Genomic DNA, 16,960 nt, shown 5'->3' on the forward strand with positions numbered 1-16,960 from the left:
AGAGCTAGACAACCCACAGTGGGAATGTGCAAGCGTCGTGTGCAAGCGTCCGTGCTGGTGGAGACTGCTGGGAGAGCAGAGATCCCAGCAATTGCTTGAGGGTTGCCAGGCCCTGGTACTAGGGCCGAGGTCAGGATTAAAGAAATATGCTCTGAAGGCATGTGGGGCACCATGGAGCAATAACCAGAAGTCAAGGGACAAAAGCCTCCTGCCACCCTGGAGAACCATTCAGCCCCCATTGTGCCTCACAACGGGTGGGGTGGCTGCCCTTCCAGCACCCTCATTTAGAGCCAAGCCAACCTTATAAACAAACCCTTCAAGGTAGCTTGCCCACCTGCCCACACATATATTTTTTAGTTATTTGTGGCTGGCCACCTGGAGGCAAATTTTATTTACCAGACAGGTTGTTATTTTCAAGCCTGTTATAGGCATTCACACTATGCTTTGCATTAAAGTGCTCTGGTCTACACCAATTTTGTAGGTGATCCAGAACACTGGTGGGCACTATATAAAGAATTCTTTCTCTTTCACTTTCTTTCTTTCTTTTCCTTCCTTTCGAGGAGGGGGTTCCAACCCTCAAAGGTGCAGAAAAAAACCAAAAATGAGCTAAGCCCGTCCCTTTGGGCTTTGTTAAGTCATCGTTCACCTCACTTTCCTCCTTTACCCTGCAGGAATAGTTGCATGGTGTATTCAGCAAGAGAACAGGGCCCCTGTGCTAGAAGTCAGCAACATGAAGCCCCAACGAGAAATCTCCCTTCTTCCCATGAAAACTGATGCATCCTTCTCTGCCTCCACGCCACCCGGCTTGCCAGTGTACAGATCAAATGAAATCCATGGCAAAGGCTTTGCTAGCTGGGCATTTGAGGGGCTGGGGGTAAGGGGCTGAGGCCAGGGTCACAGGTGTTAAGTACCACTGTTTCCTGCTGCCGAGCCTTCACTGCAAATGATTATTCACCATTCGCAAGTTCATTAATGTGGTGCCAATTTAATGCCCACACAATTTTTTTTTAAATGACATGAATGTTAAAAGAATCGTCTGAAGAAAATGTTAAGCACGAGGTTCCCACACTTCAGGCCCCAGGGTGCAAGAAAAGCTCATGTGAGAAAAAAGCAACCAAAGAGAGCTGAAAGGAAGTTATTCTGATATCATGAGTACTGGAAATGGGTAGCATTAATTTCATTGGGGAGGGGGAGCAGGTGTGTAGAAATAGTAATACTGGAGGTTTGGGGGTGTGTGCCTATGCTCATGTGTCTTGCAAGGGTCATTTTCCTAACATTAGCCCCTTGTTCATATGGTTGCCAAAGCTGCTGCACCATTTGCATGGTGGGAATGAAAGCACATGCCCTCTCCTCCTTCACTGCGCATCTAACGGAACGCACAGTAAGGTCATTTCCACATTAAAAAACAAAACAGAGTTGGGGAGAGATGTGCATGCGTTGGCTTACTGTGGGGGAGTGCCATGCACCCCGTCCTCTACAATTTGCAGTGGATGGCTAGCCTGGCAAGGATAGGAATTCTGCCATTGCTGGAATGCCAGAAGGTTACTATCCACGTCCCCTAAGTGCTTGCTTAAGTCTCTGACTGGAGTCTCGCAGCAAGGAGTTAGTGACTCTTCACACCCTGTTTCCATCTGATGCTCAGGATCGACTCACTCTTCAGTCTGACAACAGCTGGACAGCCAAAACATAAACCGGCAGTTCCCCAACTTTTGAGGCTCCCCCGCTCCATCTCTTTTAAGAGCTTACTCTGCCTCCATCTCTCTTAAAAACAACTTACTTTTCCCAGCCTCAGACCAACTACCTGCTTTAGCCGGTAGGTTTATAGAGATTCTCATGTGCTGGAGTTTGTGTACCACTTCCACTTGCAAGAATCTTGTGGGTCAGGACAAATGGCTATTAAAGGTGGGTTTCAGGAGGTGCCCCATCGCTGTTTTTTCCCTACTCTCTTGCCAGGGAGTAAATAACCCCCAGTTGATCTAGGCTTTCAAGTTGCTGCTTGCAGAACTGCTGCAAAGGGTCTCCATGAGAGCAAGAAAAAGAGCAGACCCTTCCCTTGTCCTCTTAACCCCCCTGCTGCTGTCACCTGACCCACCAGGGGGTTCCAGCCCACAGCTTGAGATCATCAGAGCGATACTTTAAAATTTACGTTTTCCCCTCCTTCTTAGCAGTGCGCAGCAAGATGACAGCCCCCCCGTTTTCAAAACACCGACCTAGCGGAATAGTGGAAAGTTGTGCTGCAATATGGCAACATTTCAGCCAAGCCACAAAAAGCAGAAGCGCCTTCCTTTCAGGGAGCACTTCTCCTATACAGAGTCACTAGATCCTTCTGGGCCTCTTTCCGAAGCTCGGCCAGTTCCTTCGGTTCCTTTTTCAGTTCTCCTAAATCTCTGATCTCTTGCAAGACCTGCGAGGCTTGCTGGAGCTGCTTTGCTGCCTCGTTGAGCAACGTCTCAGCATAGATTGGAGGCCCGTTGCTGCCCTCCTGGGCCTGTTCAAATCCCCCCCGCAAAACCTCCTTCAGGAGTTTCTCTGTTCTTTCCTGCTCACTGGCCACTTTCCTCTCCATCTGAGCCACTTTGGAGGCAGCTCCCTGCTGGAGGAGTGGTCCCAGAAGGGGCTTCTTGGCTGGGTCTAACAGCAGGTTCCCTAGGGAGGCACAGCGAGGCTTGGTAGCGAGATGGTTTCCTTCAGGTTCCAAGGAGGGCAGGTGATCTTTAGTCGCCAAGTCCAAACTCTCCTTATTTGCTTCTTGCTCTGACAAAGCTTCTCCCTGCTCCTCTCCATCTTGCAAAACAGTCTCAGGGGTTTCATCGCCAGCAACTCCGGGGCTGTCACCATTTGGGACATTGGGTGGGCGTTCGCCTTCAGAAGAATCCACCTCTGAGCTGTTCCTGTTCAATTTCATGGTGGCTCTCAACTTCTCCGACAGAACCTTAGGAGGAGGAGCTGGAGGTCTCAGCATCTCCTTGGCTGCTTCGGATACATTTTCTTTACTTCCGTGCACAGACAGATCAACAGCCTCGTCCTCCAGCTGCTCGGAAGCTGGATTGTCCCATGTCACCTTCATCTTATCAGATAAGATCTTTGGGGGAGGAACTGGAACTTTGGGAGGGTTTTTGTGGGCCCCCGTTAGGTCCTCTCCGTCTAGGGTGGCTTCAGGTTCTTCGGCATCATTGCCTGTACCATCAAGATCTTCTTCTGCAGAGTCTGCGTTGTCACCGGGTGCTGCGGTTTCCTTAAGAGGCTTCACAGGAGGCACGGGGGGCTTCTTGGCTTCTACATCTTTGGGTGCGGAGTCGGCACTCGGCTTCTCCGAAGGAGGCATAGGTGGTTTCATAGGCGGCATGGGTGGTTTGGAAGTCTCCTTTGGAAGAGGAACGTCAGCAGCCTCGCTTGTCTCCACTGTGATGGATGGAGGGCCACTGTCTGGTACGTCCAGGTCAAGCCTCAAGATGCCATCTGACACCCCACTGGCAACCTAGGCAAGGAAACAAGAAGACAGATGTTGGCATCAGGCTGCAGCAGAAAGGGAGGTGGGAAGCATGGCCACCCCATCAACTCCGCTGAGACAATAGCTCCATCAGGCTCCTCCCTCCCGCAATTGTCTTTTGGCAGCAGCCATTCCATCAGGCTGCAGCAAAGGGAAAGAAAGTAAGCTAGACAGCCCCCATCAGCTCTGCTGGGAGAACAGCTACATTTGGCTCCTCCTCTCCCTGAATCATTTCCAGTCCATCTGGTCATTACAAGACATGCGGGTTGTTGTTGTTTTTTAAAAAAAGAAGTGACCCTTGCTTGTCCCCCTCCTCGAAGATCCCTTTTGTGTCATGTCTTCTAGATTGCAAGCCTTGCATTTATTTTTTATTTTAGTTAAGTTTTCTTTAATATGACAGGTTCACACAGCATGTTCACACAGCATGTAGGCAGACACAAGAGTGAGACTTGATCTCATCTTCACTCCTTATGCAGAACCTCAAACATGAACCAAGTACTACAGAGGTCCTTCCAGCACAGCTGTCGGACAACAGTAAGTTTGGTACTATTGTAATCCTTCCAAAAGATAATTGTTGTCTGGAAAGTATGTCACATGGCTCCCTTACATCAGCCTTCACCAACCTAGTGTTTGACAGATGTTTTGGACTGCAATGTCCATAATCCCCAGGCACCATGGTTGTGCTGTCCAAAATGTCTGGAAGAAACCATGTTGGCTTAAGGCTGTGGGTAGTAGAGCCTTCTCTTGCCCAGGAAGGCCACCCCTCCAATATGCTACTTCCTGCCTATTGAGGTCATCACTTAAGTCCTTCTTGTGCGTCTCCTCACCATCAGTGAGGGTGTCCATGGTGACTGTTCTATTCCTTTGACTTTCAATTTGGAGTGACTGCGATGCTCTGGCAATTCACTCTACTGGGTGTTATCAATTTTTAACCTTGTGTTTAACCTTGATTTATGATCATTTTACTATCATTTGCATTTGGCTTGTTGGCTAGCAGTTTCAGAGGCTTCTGCCAAGCAGCAACCTAGAAACATTCGGACTAAATATAAGCACCAAATTGTAAGGTTCTGTGCACAGGAGAGGGGCGGTGTGGGAGCCCAAGGCTTGAGCCCATAGCTTGCAGCATAAATAACTTCTATGCAAGATTGACTACAGATCTGGAGATGGGGGGGACAGGGAAAATGTGCTATGTATAATTCCCTTGTCCAAAATTAATTAGATACTGTATAATATAACAGAATATATACTTCCAGGGCTTTTTTTCAGCCGGAATTCGGGTTCCGGCACATCAGTTGTGCACGATTGCCATTCTAAGAGAACAAGGGAGGTGTTCATAGTGAGTTCCGGCACCTCTTTTTCTAGAAAAATAGCACTGTATATTTCACACATATACATGCAAAGACAAAGACTCTCAACTAACAATTTTAATATTTGCCGTAATGAATCTGTTCATCTTTAAGGTGCCACAAGATATTCTGATCATTTTCACTGCAAGAGACTAACGTGGCTACGTGTCTGGAAATTATTTACAGGGGAAAGCCATAGCGCATAGCTTTGTATGCAGATGGTCCCAGGTTCAATCGCCAGCAACTGCAGTTGAGGATCAGAGAGACTCCTGCTTGAAACCCTGCAGAGCCACTGCCAATCAGTGCAGACAGTACTGAGGTGGTTGAACCAATGGTCTGACTCTGTTTACAGCTGCTTCCTGGGTTCCAAAGGCTGCACAAATTGGCTCTCGTGGTGCATTTAAGATACAGAATTCAGACTACCAAACATAAAAAGTGGAGTTTGAGGTTTTTCTAGCCTCTATTATTACCTCTTTGAGATGGTATCTGGTTGGTGGACGACGGCCCTGAGCCATTTTTGCTCTGTTTCGTGTCACGTGTTCCAGAGAGAGGTCTGGATCAACCTTCACCTTTAAACAGGGAAGAAAACAGAGGAGGGGAAAAACATCACCTTCTTTGCCCATGAATGGATGAAGACTAAAGGAATCCAGCCTTCCAACCCTGCTAAAACTACCAAGTTTGGATGACTCATTCACACATTAATTGATACAGCACAGAAATCAATTACTGCATTAAAAATAACTATGAGGTATAATTTATATAAAAGATGGCCTTGTTTTTTCCAACCGTCCCTGCACCAAGTAGAGAGTTAGCCAGTTCTGATCTGATCTCGCGTTACAATAGGAAAGATCTCTGGGACATATGACTGTAACTCAGTGGTAGAACACAGTCTTTGCACACAGAAGGTCCTAGCAATTCTACATAAGGCAGGGAAAAATAACAGAATCATAGAACTGTAGAGTTGGACGGAACCACAAGGATCATCTAGTCCAACCCCCTGCAATGCAGGAATCTTTTGCCCAACATCAGACTCAAACGCACAACTCTGAGATTAAGAGTCTCATGCTCTACCAACTGAGCTATCCTAGGAATCTTATTCTGAAACCCTGAAGAGCAATTCGGTGTAGACAGCACTGAGATAACATCTGTGTTCTCTCATCTTATACTAGGAAGGAGGACATGTCAGATTTTTCAACCTCAAACTAGACCCTTCCACCCAAACTACTTAGGGTCTCAACAATGCCGTTAACATCTCTTCTCCTGCTAAAGAGAATCCCCTACCACCAGGATGAAAAAGATGGCTGTCACAAGTTTATAACATTTACCAGAGTGGTACAAGCATGTATCTGGGATCCACGGCCTGGGAAGGTTGATGCATAAGGCATATTCCTTGATTTGTGCACCAAGTTCAGAAACACTGCCATTGTTCAAACATTTAAAAATGACAAGTTTTTTTGATTGTGTGTGAAGCAGCCCTGACTTCCAAATAACTATATTGTATATATAGTATTGCCATGCAGGGGCTGATGGTTATATCGGCGTTTGTCTGTGGACAAACGCTGGCTCTCTCGGCCTATAGAGCGAGATGAGCGCCGCAACCCCAGAGTCGGACACGACTGGACCTGATTGTCAGGGGCCCCTTTACCTTTACCTATATAGTATTACCATGCAGGGGCTGATGGTTATATTATCGTTGATATGCAATTGCACTGGAATGTATACTATATTCGTCATTAATCAATATGTTGTTGTGATTGGCAGCTCATTTTATGATGACCTTAAATGTTACAATGTTCATATAAAGCAAACTGACTTATTTGTCAGCTTGCTGTGTTATGTTTTGAAATGATTTTAGCATTTGATTGTTATGAGCAATGATGTATTGATTTGCATACAAACAAAAAGTAAAGATTTTCTGCTGTTGCAGATTCCAGTAACCTTAGAATCATGCCGAGATTTTTCACCTATGGAGAAAAGGGCCCCGTAAAGTCTTTTCTAGCACCCTTCTGGATTCTCTTTTCGTACATAGTTCTTTTTCCAGAAAGACCCACGTTTTCAGCCTTAGATGCTTTGGAAGCCTGCTCACCCAGGAGACTCTTCCTTTTGGACGCTGTCAGCAAGGGGCAGATGGAGTTCATTAGCACACCCACCCACCAGAGGAAAACAATATGTCCAGACTTCACAATGCACTAGTTCAGGGCATCCACAGCTGCCCCTGGCAGCGACTCCATAGATACAGCAAACACTGCCAGCATCACCCAACATGACATCACTTCTGCAATTCCTTCTTCCTGTGTAACGGGAGCCCTGAATGCCTTGAATTCAGCCTCCCCGGCTTGAATTTGCAAGGCAACTGCAATTAGTCTGCTGTTCCCAGCTGGCCCTGTTGTGCTAAGTTTGAGAAGCGGCGATACCACGACACTCAAAGCCAATTCAGTTCTGCTAGAAGGGAGAAATGTTGTTGGTGGGAGAGGGATGAGTTAGTTCTTATGAAACCGTTTCCTTCTCAACGGTTACAGCTCCACACTGCACACACACACATACACAAATCTCCCTTTGGGCTTAATTGCGAGAGAGAGAGAGAGCAAGGAGGGGAGGAGACGGAAAACCAGACTCCAAGTTCATTCAGAGTTTACATTCCGCTGCCAAAACTGCCCTTGATACAGGCCCACGGAGGGCCAGCCCAAGCGGATTTTCTTCTCCGGCCAAAATAAATCCTTTCCCCCTCAACACCGTCAAGCCTAGAGCTAGATGCAATACTGAAAAAAACCACACACCTGAAATTCACTTGCTCATGTGGTATCACTGCTGATAGGAGGAGCAGGTGTGGGACTTATTGCAGCCTGAGAGCGGCATTCCTTCATGGGAAACCCTCGGGGGGGGGCACCTGCCAGTGGGGCCAAGGTGAGAAGGGGCCAGGAGCAAACAGTGAAGCAGCGGGTGGGACTTTTACCTCCGGATAGTAGGTGACATTCCAGGAAGGAGAGATGTGCATGTGCAGATTTCTGCATTCTCCTTGTCAGGAGATTGAATCCTGACAAGACAGAAGTACTGCTTGTGGGGGACCGGAGGCGGGCAGGTGTGGAGGCCTCCCTGGTCCTAAACGGGGTAACTGTGCCCCTGAAAGACCAGGTGCGTAGCCTGGGAGTCATTTTGGACTCACAGCTGTTCATGGAGGCGCAGGTCAATTCTGTGTCGAGGGCAGCTGTCTATCAGCTCCATCTGGTACGCAGGCTGAGACCCTACCTGCCTGCACACTGTCTTGCCAGAGTGGTACATGCTCTGGTTATCTCTCGCTTGGACTACTGCAATGCGCTCTACGTGGGGCTACCTTTGAAGGTGACCCGGAAACTACAACTAATCCAGATTACGGCAGCTAGACTGGTGACTGGGAGAGGCCGCTGAGACCACATAACACCGGTCTTGAAAGACCTACATTGGCTCCCAGTACGTTTCCGAGCACAATTCAAAGTGTTGGTGCTGACCTTTAAAACCCTAAATGGCCTCGGTCCAGTATACTTGAAGGAGCGTCTCCACCCCCATCATTCTGCCCAGACACTGAGGTCCAGCGCCGAGGGCCTTCTGGCGGTTCCCTCACTGCGAGAAGCAAAGCTACAGGGAACCAGGCAGAGGGCCTTCTCGGTAGTGGCACCCGCCCTGTGGAACACCCTCCTATCAGAGGCCAGAGAGATAAACAACTACCTGACATTTAGAAAATACCTGAAGGCAGCCCTGTTTAGGGAAGTTTTTAATCTGTGATATTTGATGTATTTTAATGTTTGCTGGAAGCCGCCCAGAGTGGCAGAGGAAGCCCAGCCAGATGGGTGGGGTATAAATAATAAATTATTTATTATTATTATTATTATTATTATTATTACTATTACTATTATTATTATTATCTGCACGGCTGGGCTTTTGTCCAGCAGGCTGGGATGTAGCCTGCTGGACAAAAGTAAGAGTCACATCCACTGCTCCACCCAGTTTTGCCTCTGGCCCCATCTACCATGGGCTTGTGAAGGCTGCCAGTTGAGGGAATGTGGCCTCAGGGATGAAAAGCCTTCCCTTCTCCTGCTACAGACAATGCTGAGCTAGATGGACCAGTATGAAGCAGAGCATAAAGCAGCTCTCTGTCGTTCACGCTACCTCGTCCAGTATTCTGTTTTTGCCCCGGTTGATGCCGTCATTGAGAGCTTTCATCCACGACTCCTTTTCTTCCCCACTGGATGCCTGAAATTTGATATCTTGCACCTGAAAAAGGAAAAGAAAGAGGTGTGGACTATACTCAAGGGCTGCAATTTGGGTATATGGTTGGCTTGTGGTTTTTTGTTTTTTTCCTTTTTTTAAATAAGATCAGTGCCCACCCTGCATTTCAATCAATGCTGAGAAATCCACCGAAGCACGGGCAACGGCTAAACCAGGCAGCTCAAAGGAACAAAGGTTTTCTTGTGCTGTAGATCAGGGTTGAAAAAGTTGATCACACCCAACTGCAGAGGACCAGCCAGCTCCTAGAGAACCAGCAATCTACTTTCCTGTAGACCAGGGGGGATTAACCTACAGCCCTCCAGATGTAACTGGACTTCAGGTCCAATCATTCCTGACAAAGGCTGGTGAGGGTTGGAAGTCCTAAAACATTTGGAGGGACAAAGGTTTCCCATCCCTGCTGTAACTTGTAATTCAGCTTTAGTCCAGCCAGAAAATGTGTTTTCAGCCAGGGGTGGGGAAGCTATGACCCTCCAGATGTTGCTGGACTTCACCTCCCATCTAATATAATATAATAATACAATATAATAAGAATTTATTATTTATACCCCACCCATCTGGCTGGGTTTCTATGACCAAGGCCATGCTCACTGGGGTCGATGGGAGTTGGAGTCCAAAAACATCCAGAGAGCGACACGTTGACCACTGGCCTGGTATCTACTGTACTTAAAATCTACAGCACTTAAAATTAGTGGTTTGGATCTTAACTCTCTTTCTATCGTTGGAAAGAGTTCACATTTGTGAAAAATGAAAGTAAATGGCTGTGGCACCCCCAAGCAGAATCCCTGCCCTGCCTCCAGCCCTGGGGAGCTGCTGCCAGTCAGTGTAGACAGCACTGAGCTATATAGAAGAATCACCAGACTTGGTATAAGGCAGTTTTCAGTGTTCCTATAAATGGGACTTTGCTGCCTTCTCCTTCCTTCTGTAGTCCCCATGTGCCCTTCCGTCTGTTTCTGTGAGCTGGGGGAGTGCAGATGGAGTGGAGGGTTGGGCAGAAATCGCCTTGGCCACATGCATTAATGGAAGAGCAATTTAGCATCTAAGACAATAAGCACAACACCAACACCCTAAAAGCTCAGTATTGTCTGGTGGTGGCTCTCCAGGGTTTCAGGCAGTCCAGCCTGGAAGTTCTGAGGACTGAATCTGGGACCTTTTGCATACTCTACTACTGAACCACAGCTCTTCCTCTAAAAACAGAGTGAGATTCTAGTCCTCATGGTTCAGTTGATTGGAATGGGATCAAGTCAGAATATTGGCCCATCCAGCTCAGTATTGTCCACACTGACTGTTCTCCAGGGTTTCTAACACGGGATATTCTTATGCCTATCTGGAGATGCCGGGGATTGAACCTGGGACCTTCTGCATGCGAAACAGATGTTATTCCACTGAGCTATGTCCCTTCCCCACCTCTGCCCCCTTGTAGACAATACTGAGCTAGGTCTAACTCTGTAAAAGGCAAATCTGATGGGGTCCCCCCCCCTGCTGCAGCTGCTACCAAGGTAAAAAGGGTCAGCAGCCCAAGCAGACAACCAAGAGGGACAGTTTGCTGGATGGACATTGCGCTCCTCCCAAGTGCCCAGCCAGCTGAGTCTGAGTCACCCTTATAAACACAGCCCTGCAGCGCCAGGAAAAAAAAAAGCTGTTCTGGCAAATCACAGCATGAGAGCACCCATGCTGAACGACGCGTGCAGTTTACTGTAATTTTAAAAGTGTCCCAACAGTCCAGCCATCTTTTTCCATGACAAGCAGTTGGCTAGAAACCCACATAATGAAGGTGGGCGGAAAGGTGTGTTTTGGGAAGGGAGCCACACACATTTTATATGGAGAATGAAAGAAGTCACTCGATGCATTCCAAAACAGACACGCTTCCCCCACGAAATAACGGCGGCAGCATCCATCTAAATTGCCCAGAACAGCAAGAACAGGAGTTGAAGGAGGCCTTCCAAGCTTGTCAGTCTGGTCCACAGGACTTTACCCAAACCATGTCCCTTCTCCAGGCCACAGCTCACATCAGTCCTGATGCGGCCCCATAAAGTGCTTCTGCTTGGCTGAAAAGCATCCTTGAACCATGATAATGCCTCTTGCTTCCCTGGATGAAGTGTTCTTGTTGGGGAATATGTTTGCTCCACCCACTTTGCCTCTGGCTCCGCCCACCAAAGTACACCTGGTCTGACCAGCAACAGCACTTTAGGATCTCAGGCAGAGAAAATTCTACCCCATCCCACGAGAGACTTCTGATTGGAAGAGCCAGGGATTGAATCTGGGAATTTTTCTGCACAATTATCTTTGGATCTGCATATTCTTCCAAATGGACAGCTGGATTAGACTCCGCATCACACAACTGAGGCCGTGAAATTTCTAAACATCCTGGCAAATTTTCAGCATCTAGAGATGCAATATGGGTGTGAGTCTCTCCCCGTTTCCCCACCTCCGTAAGTGAATCCATACCCTCATGTCAAATCCTCAGCCGTGAGGTGGCTTCTCCCCCCGCCCCACCTCTCATCCTACCCCTTGACAAGAAAAAGCAACTGCAGTCCACTTGGGGTCAGCGGGTAGAAAGGGCCGAAGCTTCAGGACAGAGGAGCAAGTGTCACAAATGTGTTTGTGTGTTAATGCTCTGTTGATATATCTTCCCACAGCTGCAATTCCAAAACAGGAGAATAAAAAAGGGACGCACAGTTGTGTACGCTGGCCTGCTAATGGAAGCCCGATGTAACATCTGCACAATTATGTTGTCTGTCAACACTCGCGCCAAATTCCCAGTGAATGCAAACTATGTGGGGGTTGGGGAGGCTCTGAACAGTAAACTTTTCGTTGGCGTGAGTCAACCACTCCAGCCACAGAGTTTCGTTCTGAAATGGGTCCCCCCTGCATCCCTTTGGACCTCAACAACGCAGGATCAGAAACCAAGAACTGCAAAAGGGATTTGTGCACTGAAAGGCTCTGCAAAAACCCAAAATGCCTTTGCAACAGTGTACAGAGATCCTCCATGTGAGGGGTGATCCTGAGCCAGTTATACAGGCAATGAATTTGCAGCTGGTGGGAGGCACATCTGGATGGGGGCGGCGCAGAAGGCCTACACAGTGTGACCCAGGATCCCACCCTACCCCCCTTGCGTGTTCTTTCAAGGCATGAAGGAATTGGAACAATGAGTGTGTGGCTAAGAGAACTCTGAAGTGCAGGGTCCCTTCATGATAAGTCACAGCTATGACTCCTCATCGTCACACCCCTCAGAGCCATGCCCCTTCTAAGATTATACAATAATAATAATTAGGAATCCATTGCAATGATCAATGCAGATCTGTGTTGCATTTCAGCTACCATCTACCATTTTCTGTGCACATCCACGGGCAAATGATTTGGAGTGCTCCAATATCTTCCTTTGGTATGACTTAAGTTGCATTTCCCTTATCCGTAACAGAACCTACCTACCGTTCTCATGAAACTGAAGCCCCTTGTGTTTTCAGGGTCCCTAAATGCTTAGCCTTGGGGCATGCAAAACCAACTCCCCCTCTGTGTTCTTCCTACGCACCTTCTCCAGAGTGACCCCCAGAGCCAATCCTCAGTGGCTGGCTCACCTCCTTTCACGCTGTTTGGCTCCAATCAACACATAGTTGGTTCGCCTCAATAGCTAAAAGAACTTCTATTTCATGCTGATCGGGCAGCTCTGGGATGCTAGAGACAGGGACCCTGCCGCAGAAAGCATAGCAGCTCTTCGACAGCTTGCAACCCTGAATCATGACACCTCTGTTTGCGCCCATAAGGCTGACCCCTCCAACAGGCAGAACGAGGAGGCTGCTACACGGGAAGGCCCAGCTCTTCAGCAAACTACACCATGCCCCTAGTTAAAGCAACACAGCGCGCACTTTATATACTGAAGGCTTGCAGTTCCATCTCTGACTTCTCAAGCCAATACATCTGCATGGCACCCTGGAGAGCTGTGAAAAAGAACAGCTGTGAAGCATGGATAAGTACACAGCACTAAGTAGCAGTGATGGCTTCTTGGGGAGGGGTGACAAATAAATGCAATTCATCCATGTACAAAGAAAAGGACATCCTACCTTGTGACCCGGAGACCGGATTAAAATGAACCGATTTTTCCTTTTCAGGAGGGCACGCAACTCTTGGCACCTGTCGTACCGTTCCAGCTCCACGGTCTCCACACACTTCTGTTCATCCTGCAGGGGTGGGGGAATAATACAGATTAGGTTACTCTGATTTAAGACATGAAACCAGGTGCAATGTTGCGCAGAGGGCACTGGGCTTGGACTAAAACGGCCTGGGTTCGAATCCTGCCTCAACCCAATGCCCACTGGCCAAGCCTCGACCAGCCATTCTCTCTCATTTCAACAAGCAGCAAAACCATTCTAGGCCGTGCAGTTCTGCAGGGGTGTTGAAAAGCTCACAGATTGCAACACTGGACGATGGAAGGCAGCTTGTGAGTGTGGAAATAAATGGATCTTAGTGATTTAAGTTCATGGCGGAAGGAAAAGAACACAGATGTAATAAAATTCACACACAATTAGGTATTTCAAACTTTTACACAGAGATGGAAAATATAAGTGTATATCTACCATCTTTGAAGGCAGAGTCATTTTGGATAATATTTTCTGCAATTTCTGCTACTTTACATCACTTAAGATGGTTCTGCTTGTGGTGGGGAACAGCAAGGAGTTTCATACGAAATCAAAATCAATCTCTTTGCATCCCCCACCCCCCAACTTCTTTCCTTTTGTGGCTACAGACCAGGTGTAAGGAACCTGAGGCCCTCCATCTTGCTAGACTACAACTCCCATAATCCCTGACCATCAGTCATGCTGTCTGAGGCTGACAGGGTTTGGAGTCCAGCAACAGTGGGAATGTCAGCACAGAGAAGGAGGCCCAGTTGACTGCACTGTAGAAGCAACTAAAATGGTACAACTGGGCAGCAATATTCTAAGGGTGCAAAAGTGTGCTGTTCCAAATTCCCTTGAGACGAAACGTGTCCATATATCTGGTGCCGCTTGCAGAAAAACAATCTTATCATTATGGGCCCGATCCTGCAAAATCTAGCTTGTGCAAGAAACCAAGTCACAGGAAACTGAATGCAACGGAAACGTTGAGCAAACACAGAGTATTTTTGTCTGGGTCCGTTTGAAGTCATGAGAAGCTCACCAGTCAAAGCACATATAGCTGGATTGAGATTGCCTCTCTCATATTACTGCTCTGTCCCAGCCCAACAGAGTCATGGGGTGCCTGAAACCCCACTGGTTTTCTTTCTTCTTCTTTTTACTTCCTTCCTTCCTTCCTTTTCTTTCTTTGCATTGCAAGCAAATCCCAGCTCTTTAAGCACATTTAAACCATACTATAACATATAAGAGCTTGTCCCCAAGGTGAGGCCACAAAACACAGGCGTTCTGCCCGAGACTTTATTGCTTCCATTACATGCAATGTGGTTTAAATTGTATTTTTACTGCTTCTTTTATTTCTTATATTTTGCATTTTATTGTATTACAATTCGAATCCCACAGATTTCATATTGCGATACCGTAAAATACAAATACAATTAAAGATCAGTATGGATACTTACTGTGAGGGACGTGCTGTCTCCAGTCTTCAATTACAAATTAACAGAGAGAAACCCTTGCAGAGCTATAATTTGCAGAGTTCTCTGGGAAGAGGCATTGATAGTTAAACCTCTCGGGGAATTGGACCTCCGTGAGGGGAACAGGGGTTAACAATTCTCAGCACCATCACAGATCACAGTTCCCAGGATTCTTTGGGGGAAGCCATAACTGCTTAACGTGGTTTGATACCGCTTTAAATGTAAGGTATGGGTGTGGCCTAAGATTTAGCTGCTGGATTGGCCTGCTTCTGTACATGGAATTTGGGAGCAGGATGTGTAATCTTGTCCTTTGTCTCAGGCAGAAAGACATCAACGGCCAGTCCTGAGCAGGTATGTGTTAGAGAAGGCATGGCTTTAAATACTGAAATACTCAAACCACTTTGGGCTTTATAGGTAATAACCAGCCCTTTGAATTGTGCCCAGGAATGAATCACATAATTGTAGACTTGGAAGTTACATCTTGGAAGGATAATCTAGGCCAGGGGTCAGCAAGGTTTATCTTGCCTGGGCCGGATCGGTCCCGCGGAGAACCCTCCGTGGGCCAGATCGTGCGCGCGCCTGCAGTTTCCGGTCTCTGGGCGTGCGCAGATGCAATTTACGGCGCCACAGAAGCGAGTTGGCGCGCTGCGCCCGTTTAGTGCAGCGCGTGAGCGAGCAGCTCAGTTCGGGGGCAGCTCGGGGGCCAGTCAAACGACCTCGACGGGCTGGCCAATCCCCTGAAATATGCAGTAATATGCAACTGTCCCATGAAGGGATCGAACCTGCAACATTGGCATTATCAGCACCACCAATGAGCAGGAAGCCAGTTCAGACTGAAAGGGAGAAACAGTATTCTGCTCAAAATACCAGTGAGCCCTGACAACACTCTGGGAGCTGTATTATTATTATTATTATTATTATTATTATTATTATTATTATTATTATTATTATTAATATACCGCCCTATACCTGGAGGGTCTTGATTCACAGAATAAAATCAAGATATAAAACCACAAAATACATATTATTTGCACCGGCTAGCATTTCCTACTAACTTTTCTAGGGCAGCCCTACCGTGAAGCATGTTGCAGGAAACCATGCTAAACGTGCCCAAGGTACATGCGACTGCAGCCAGATCAGCTTCACCTAAAAAAGGGTTGAGTTGGCACACACGCACAATGTTCCTTATATGATATTACAAAAGTGGTGTGTGTGTGTGTGTGAACCCCTTTGCTACCTTTTATTGAACAAGGCTAACACTACTGTTATCATTTTATTTATTTATATCCTGCCCTTTTCGCAGAACTGGGTTTCGAAGTGGCTCAGAAAAATTAAAGCAAACATGAAAAAAAGCACAGATAGCTAAAAACATATAAAACATAAAACATAAAAAGGCATTTTATCTATAATAGAATTAAACAAGTTATAGAAATGCATCACAGCACTATTAATGGCCCCTTCCCAAAAGTCTGTTGGAATAAAACAGTCTTCACCTGCCAGCCAGCCACAATACAACCACTGTCTTATATTTCTCCATATTTCATTGTATATTTCTGCCATGCAGAAAAGACTATTTAAAAATATCTATTTCTCTCTATCTACCTTTATACTATGGGAGGGGACTTTGTCCTAGACCAAGGACTACTTTTTCAGATCAAGTACAAATACCAACACACCAATAGCTCATTGGAAGCTTGAGGGACCACCTTAGCCTCTCGCTTGTGTATTTTAACCTCTCATGCAAACTGACTGCAATTTTTGCAATTCACTGCCATTTACCTCCTGTCGTCCAATTCTCTCCCTTATATATATCTGCCAACTAACATTTCCCTTAATGTATCTGAGTCCACGAGAACTTATGCCATAATGAATTTGTTAAGGCCCAAAGGCTCTAAAATTGCTTTTGCTTCAAGAGACCAACCCTATGGAAATCAACTGGAGAAGACAGTGCTATTGAGCCAGCAACATCTGGAGAAGTGCCACCATCTAAGGCAGAGAAGAAAACACAATCAGGCAAGAGTCCTTCATGGGCAAAGAGGAGAAAGGGGAAAGGCAGACCACAAGGTATGCAGGACAATTGCCTTGGTGCTCAGTAGCAGTCAGGAAGATGGGCCGTGGCAATTACGGTAAACCAGGGGTTTGTTGTGAGTGCATTTTAAAAATTTCTCATCTCTCCCAGGACTTGATGACATCCAAGTGCCCGGGGGATTAACGATTGATTAAAGGTAAAGGGACCCCTGACCATTAGGTCCAGTCGTGACCGACTCTGGGGTTGCGGCG

General features: G+C 47.0%; 1 protein-coding gene across 1 annotated transcript in view; it reads right to left on the reverse strand.

The window, feature by feature from the left end:
• Positions 1–531: 531 nt before the first annotated feature.
• The window catches only part of PLEKHO2 (pleckstrin homology domain containing O2), a 35,506-nt gene continuing 19,077 nt past the window's right edge, over positions 532–16,960 (reverse strand). The window contains exons 3-6 of the mRNA XM_035131677.2: positions 13,158–13,274; positions 8,980–9,084; positions 5,307–5,405; positions 532–3,478 (exon numbers count right to left, since the gene is read on the reverse strand). Of these exons, the coding sequence (XP_034987568.2) occupies positions 2,288–3,478; positions 5,307–5,405; positions 8,980–9,084; positions 13,158–13,274 (1,512 nt within the window). The 3' untranslated portion in view covers positions 532–2,287. The remainder of the gene's footprint in view (positions 3,479–5,306; positions 5,406–8,979; positions 9,085–13,157; positions 13,275–16,960) is intronic.

Source organism: Zootoca vivipara, chromosome 14 (genome assembly GCF_963506605.1).
Source record: "Zootoca vivipara chromosome 14, rZooViv1.1, whole genome shotgun sequence".
NCBI classification, from domain to species: domain Eukaryota; kingdom Metazoa; phylum Chordata; class Lepidosauria; order Squamata; family Lacertidae; genus Zootoca; species Zootoca vivipara.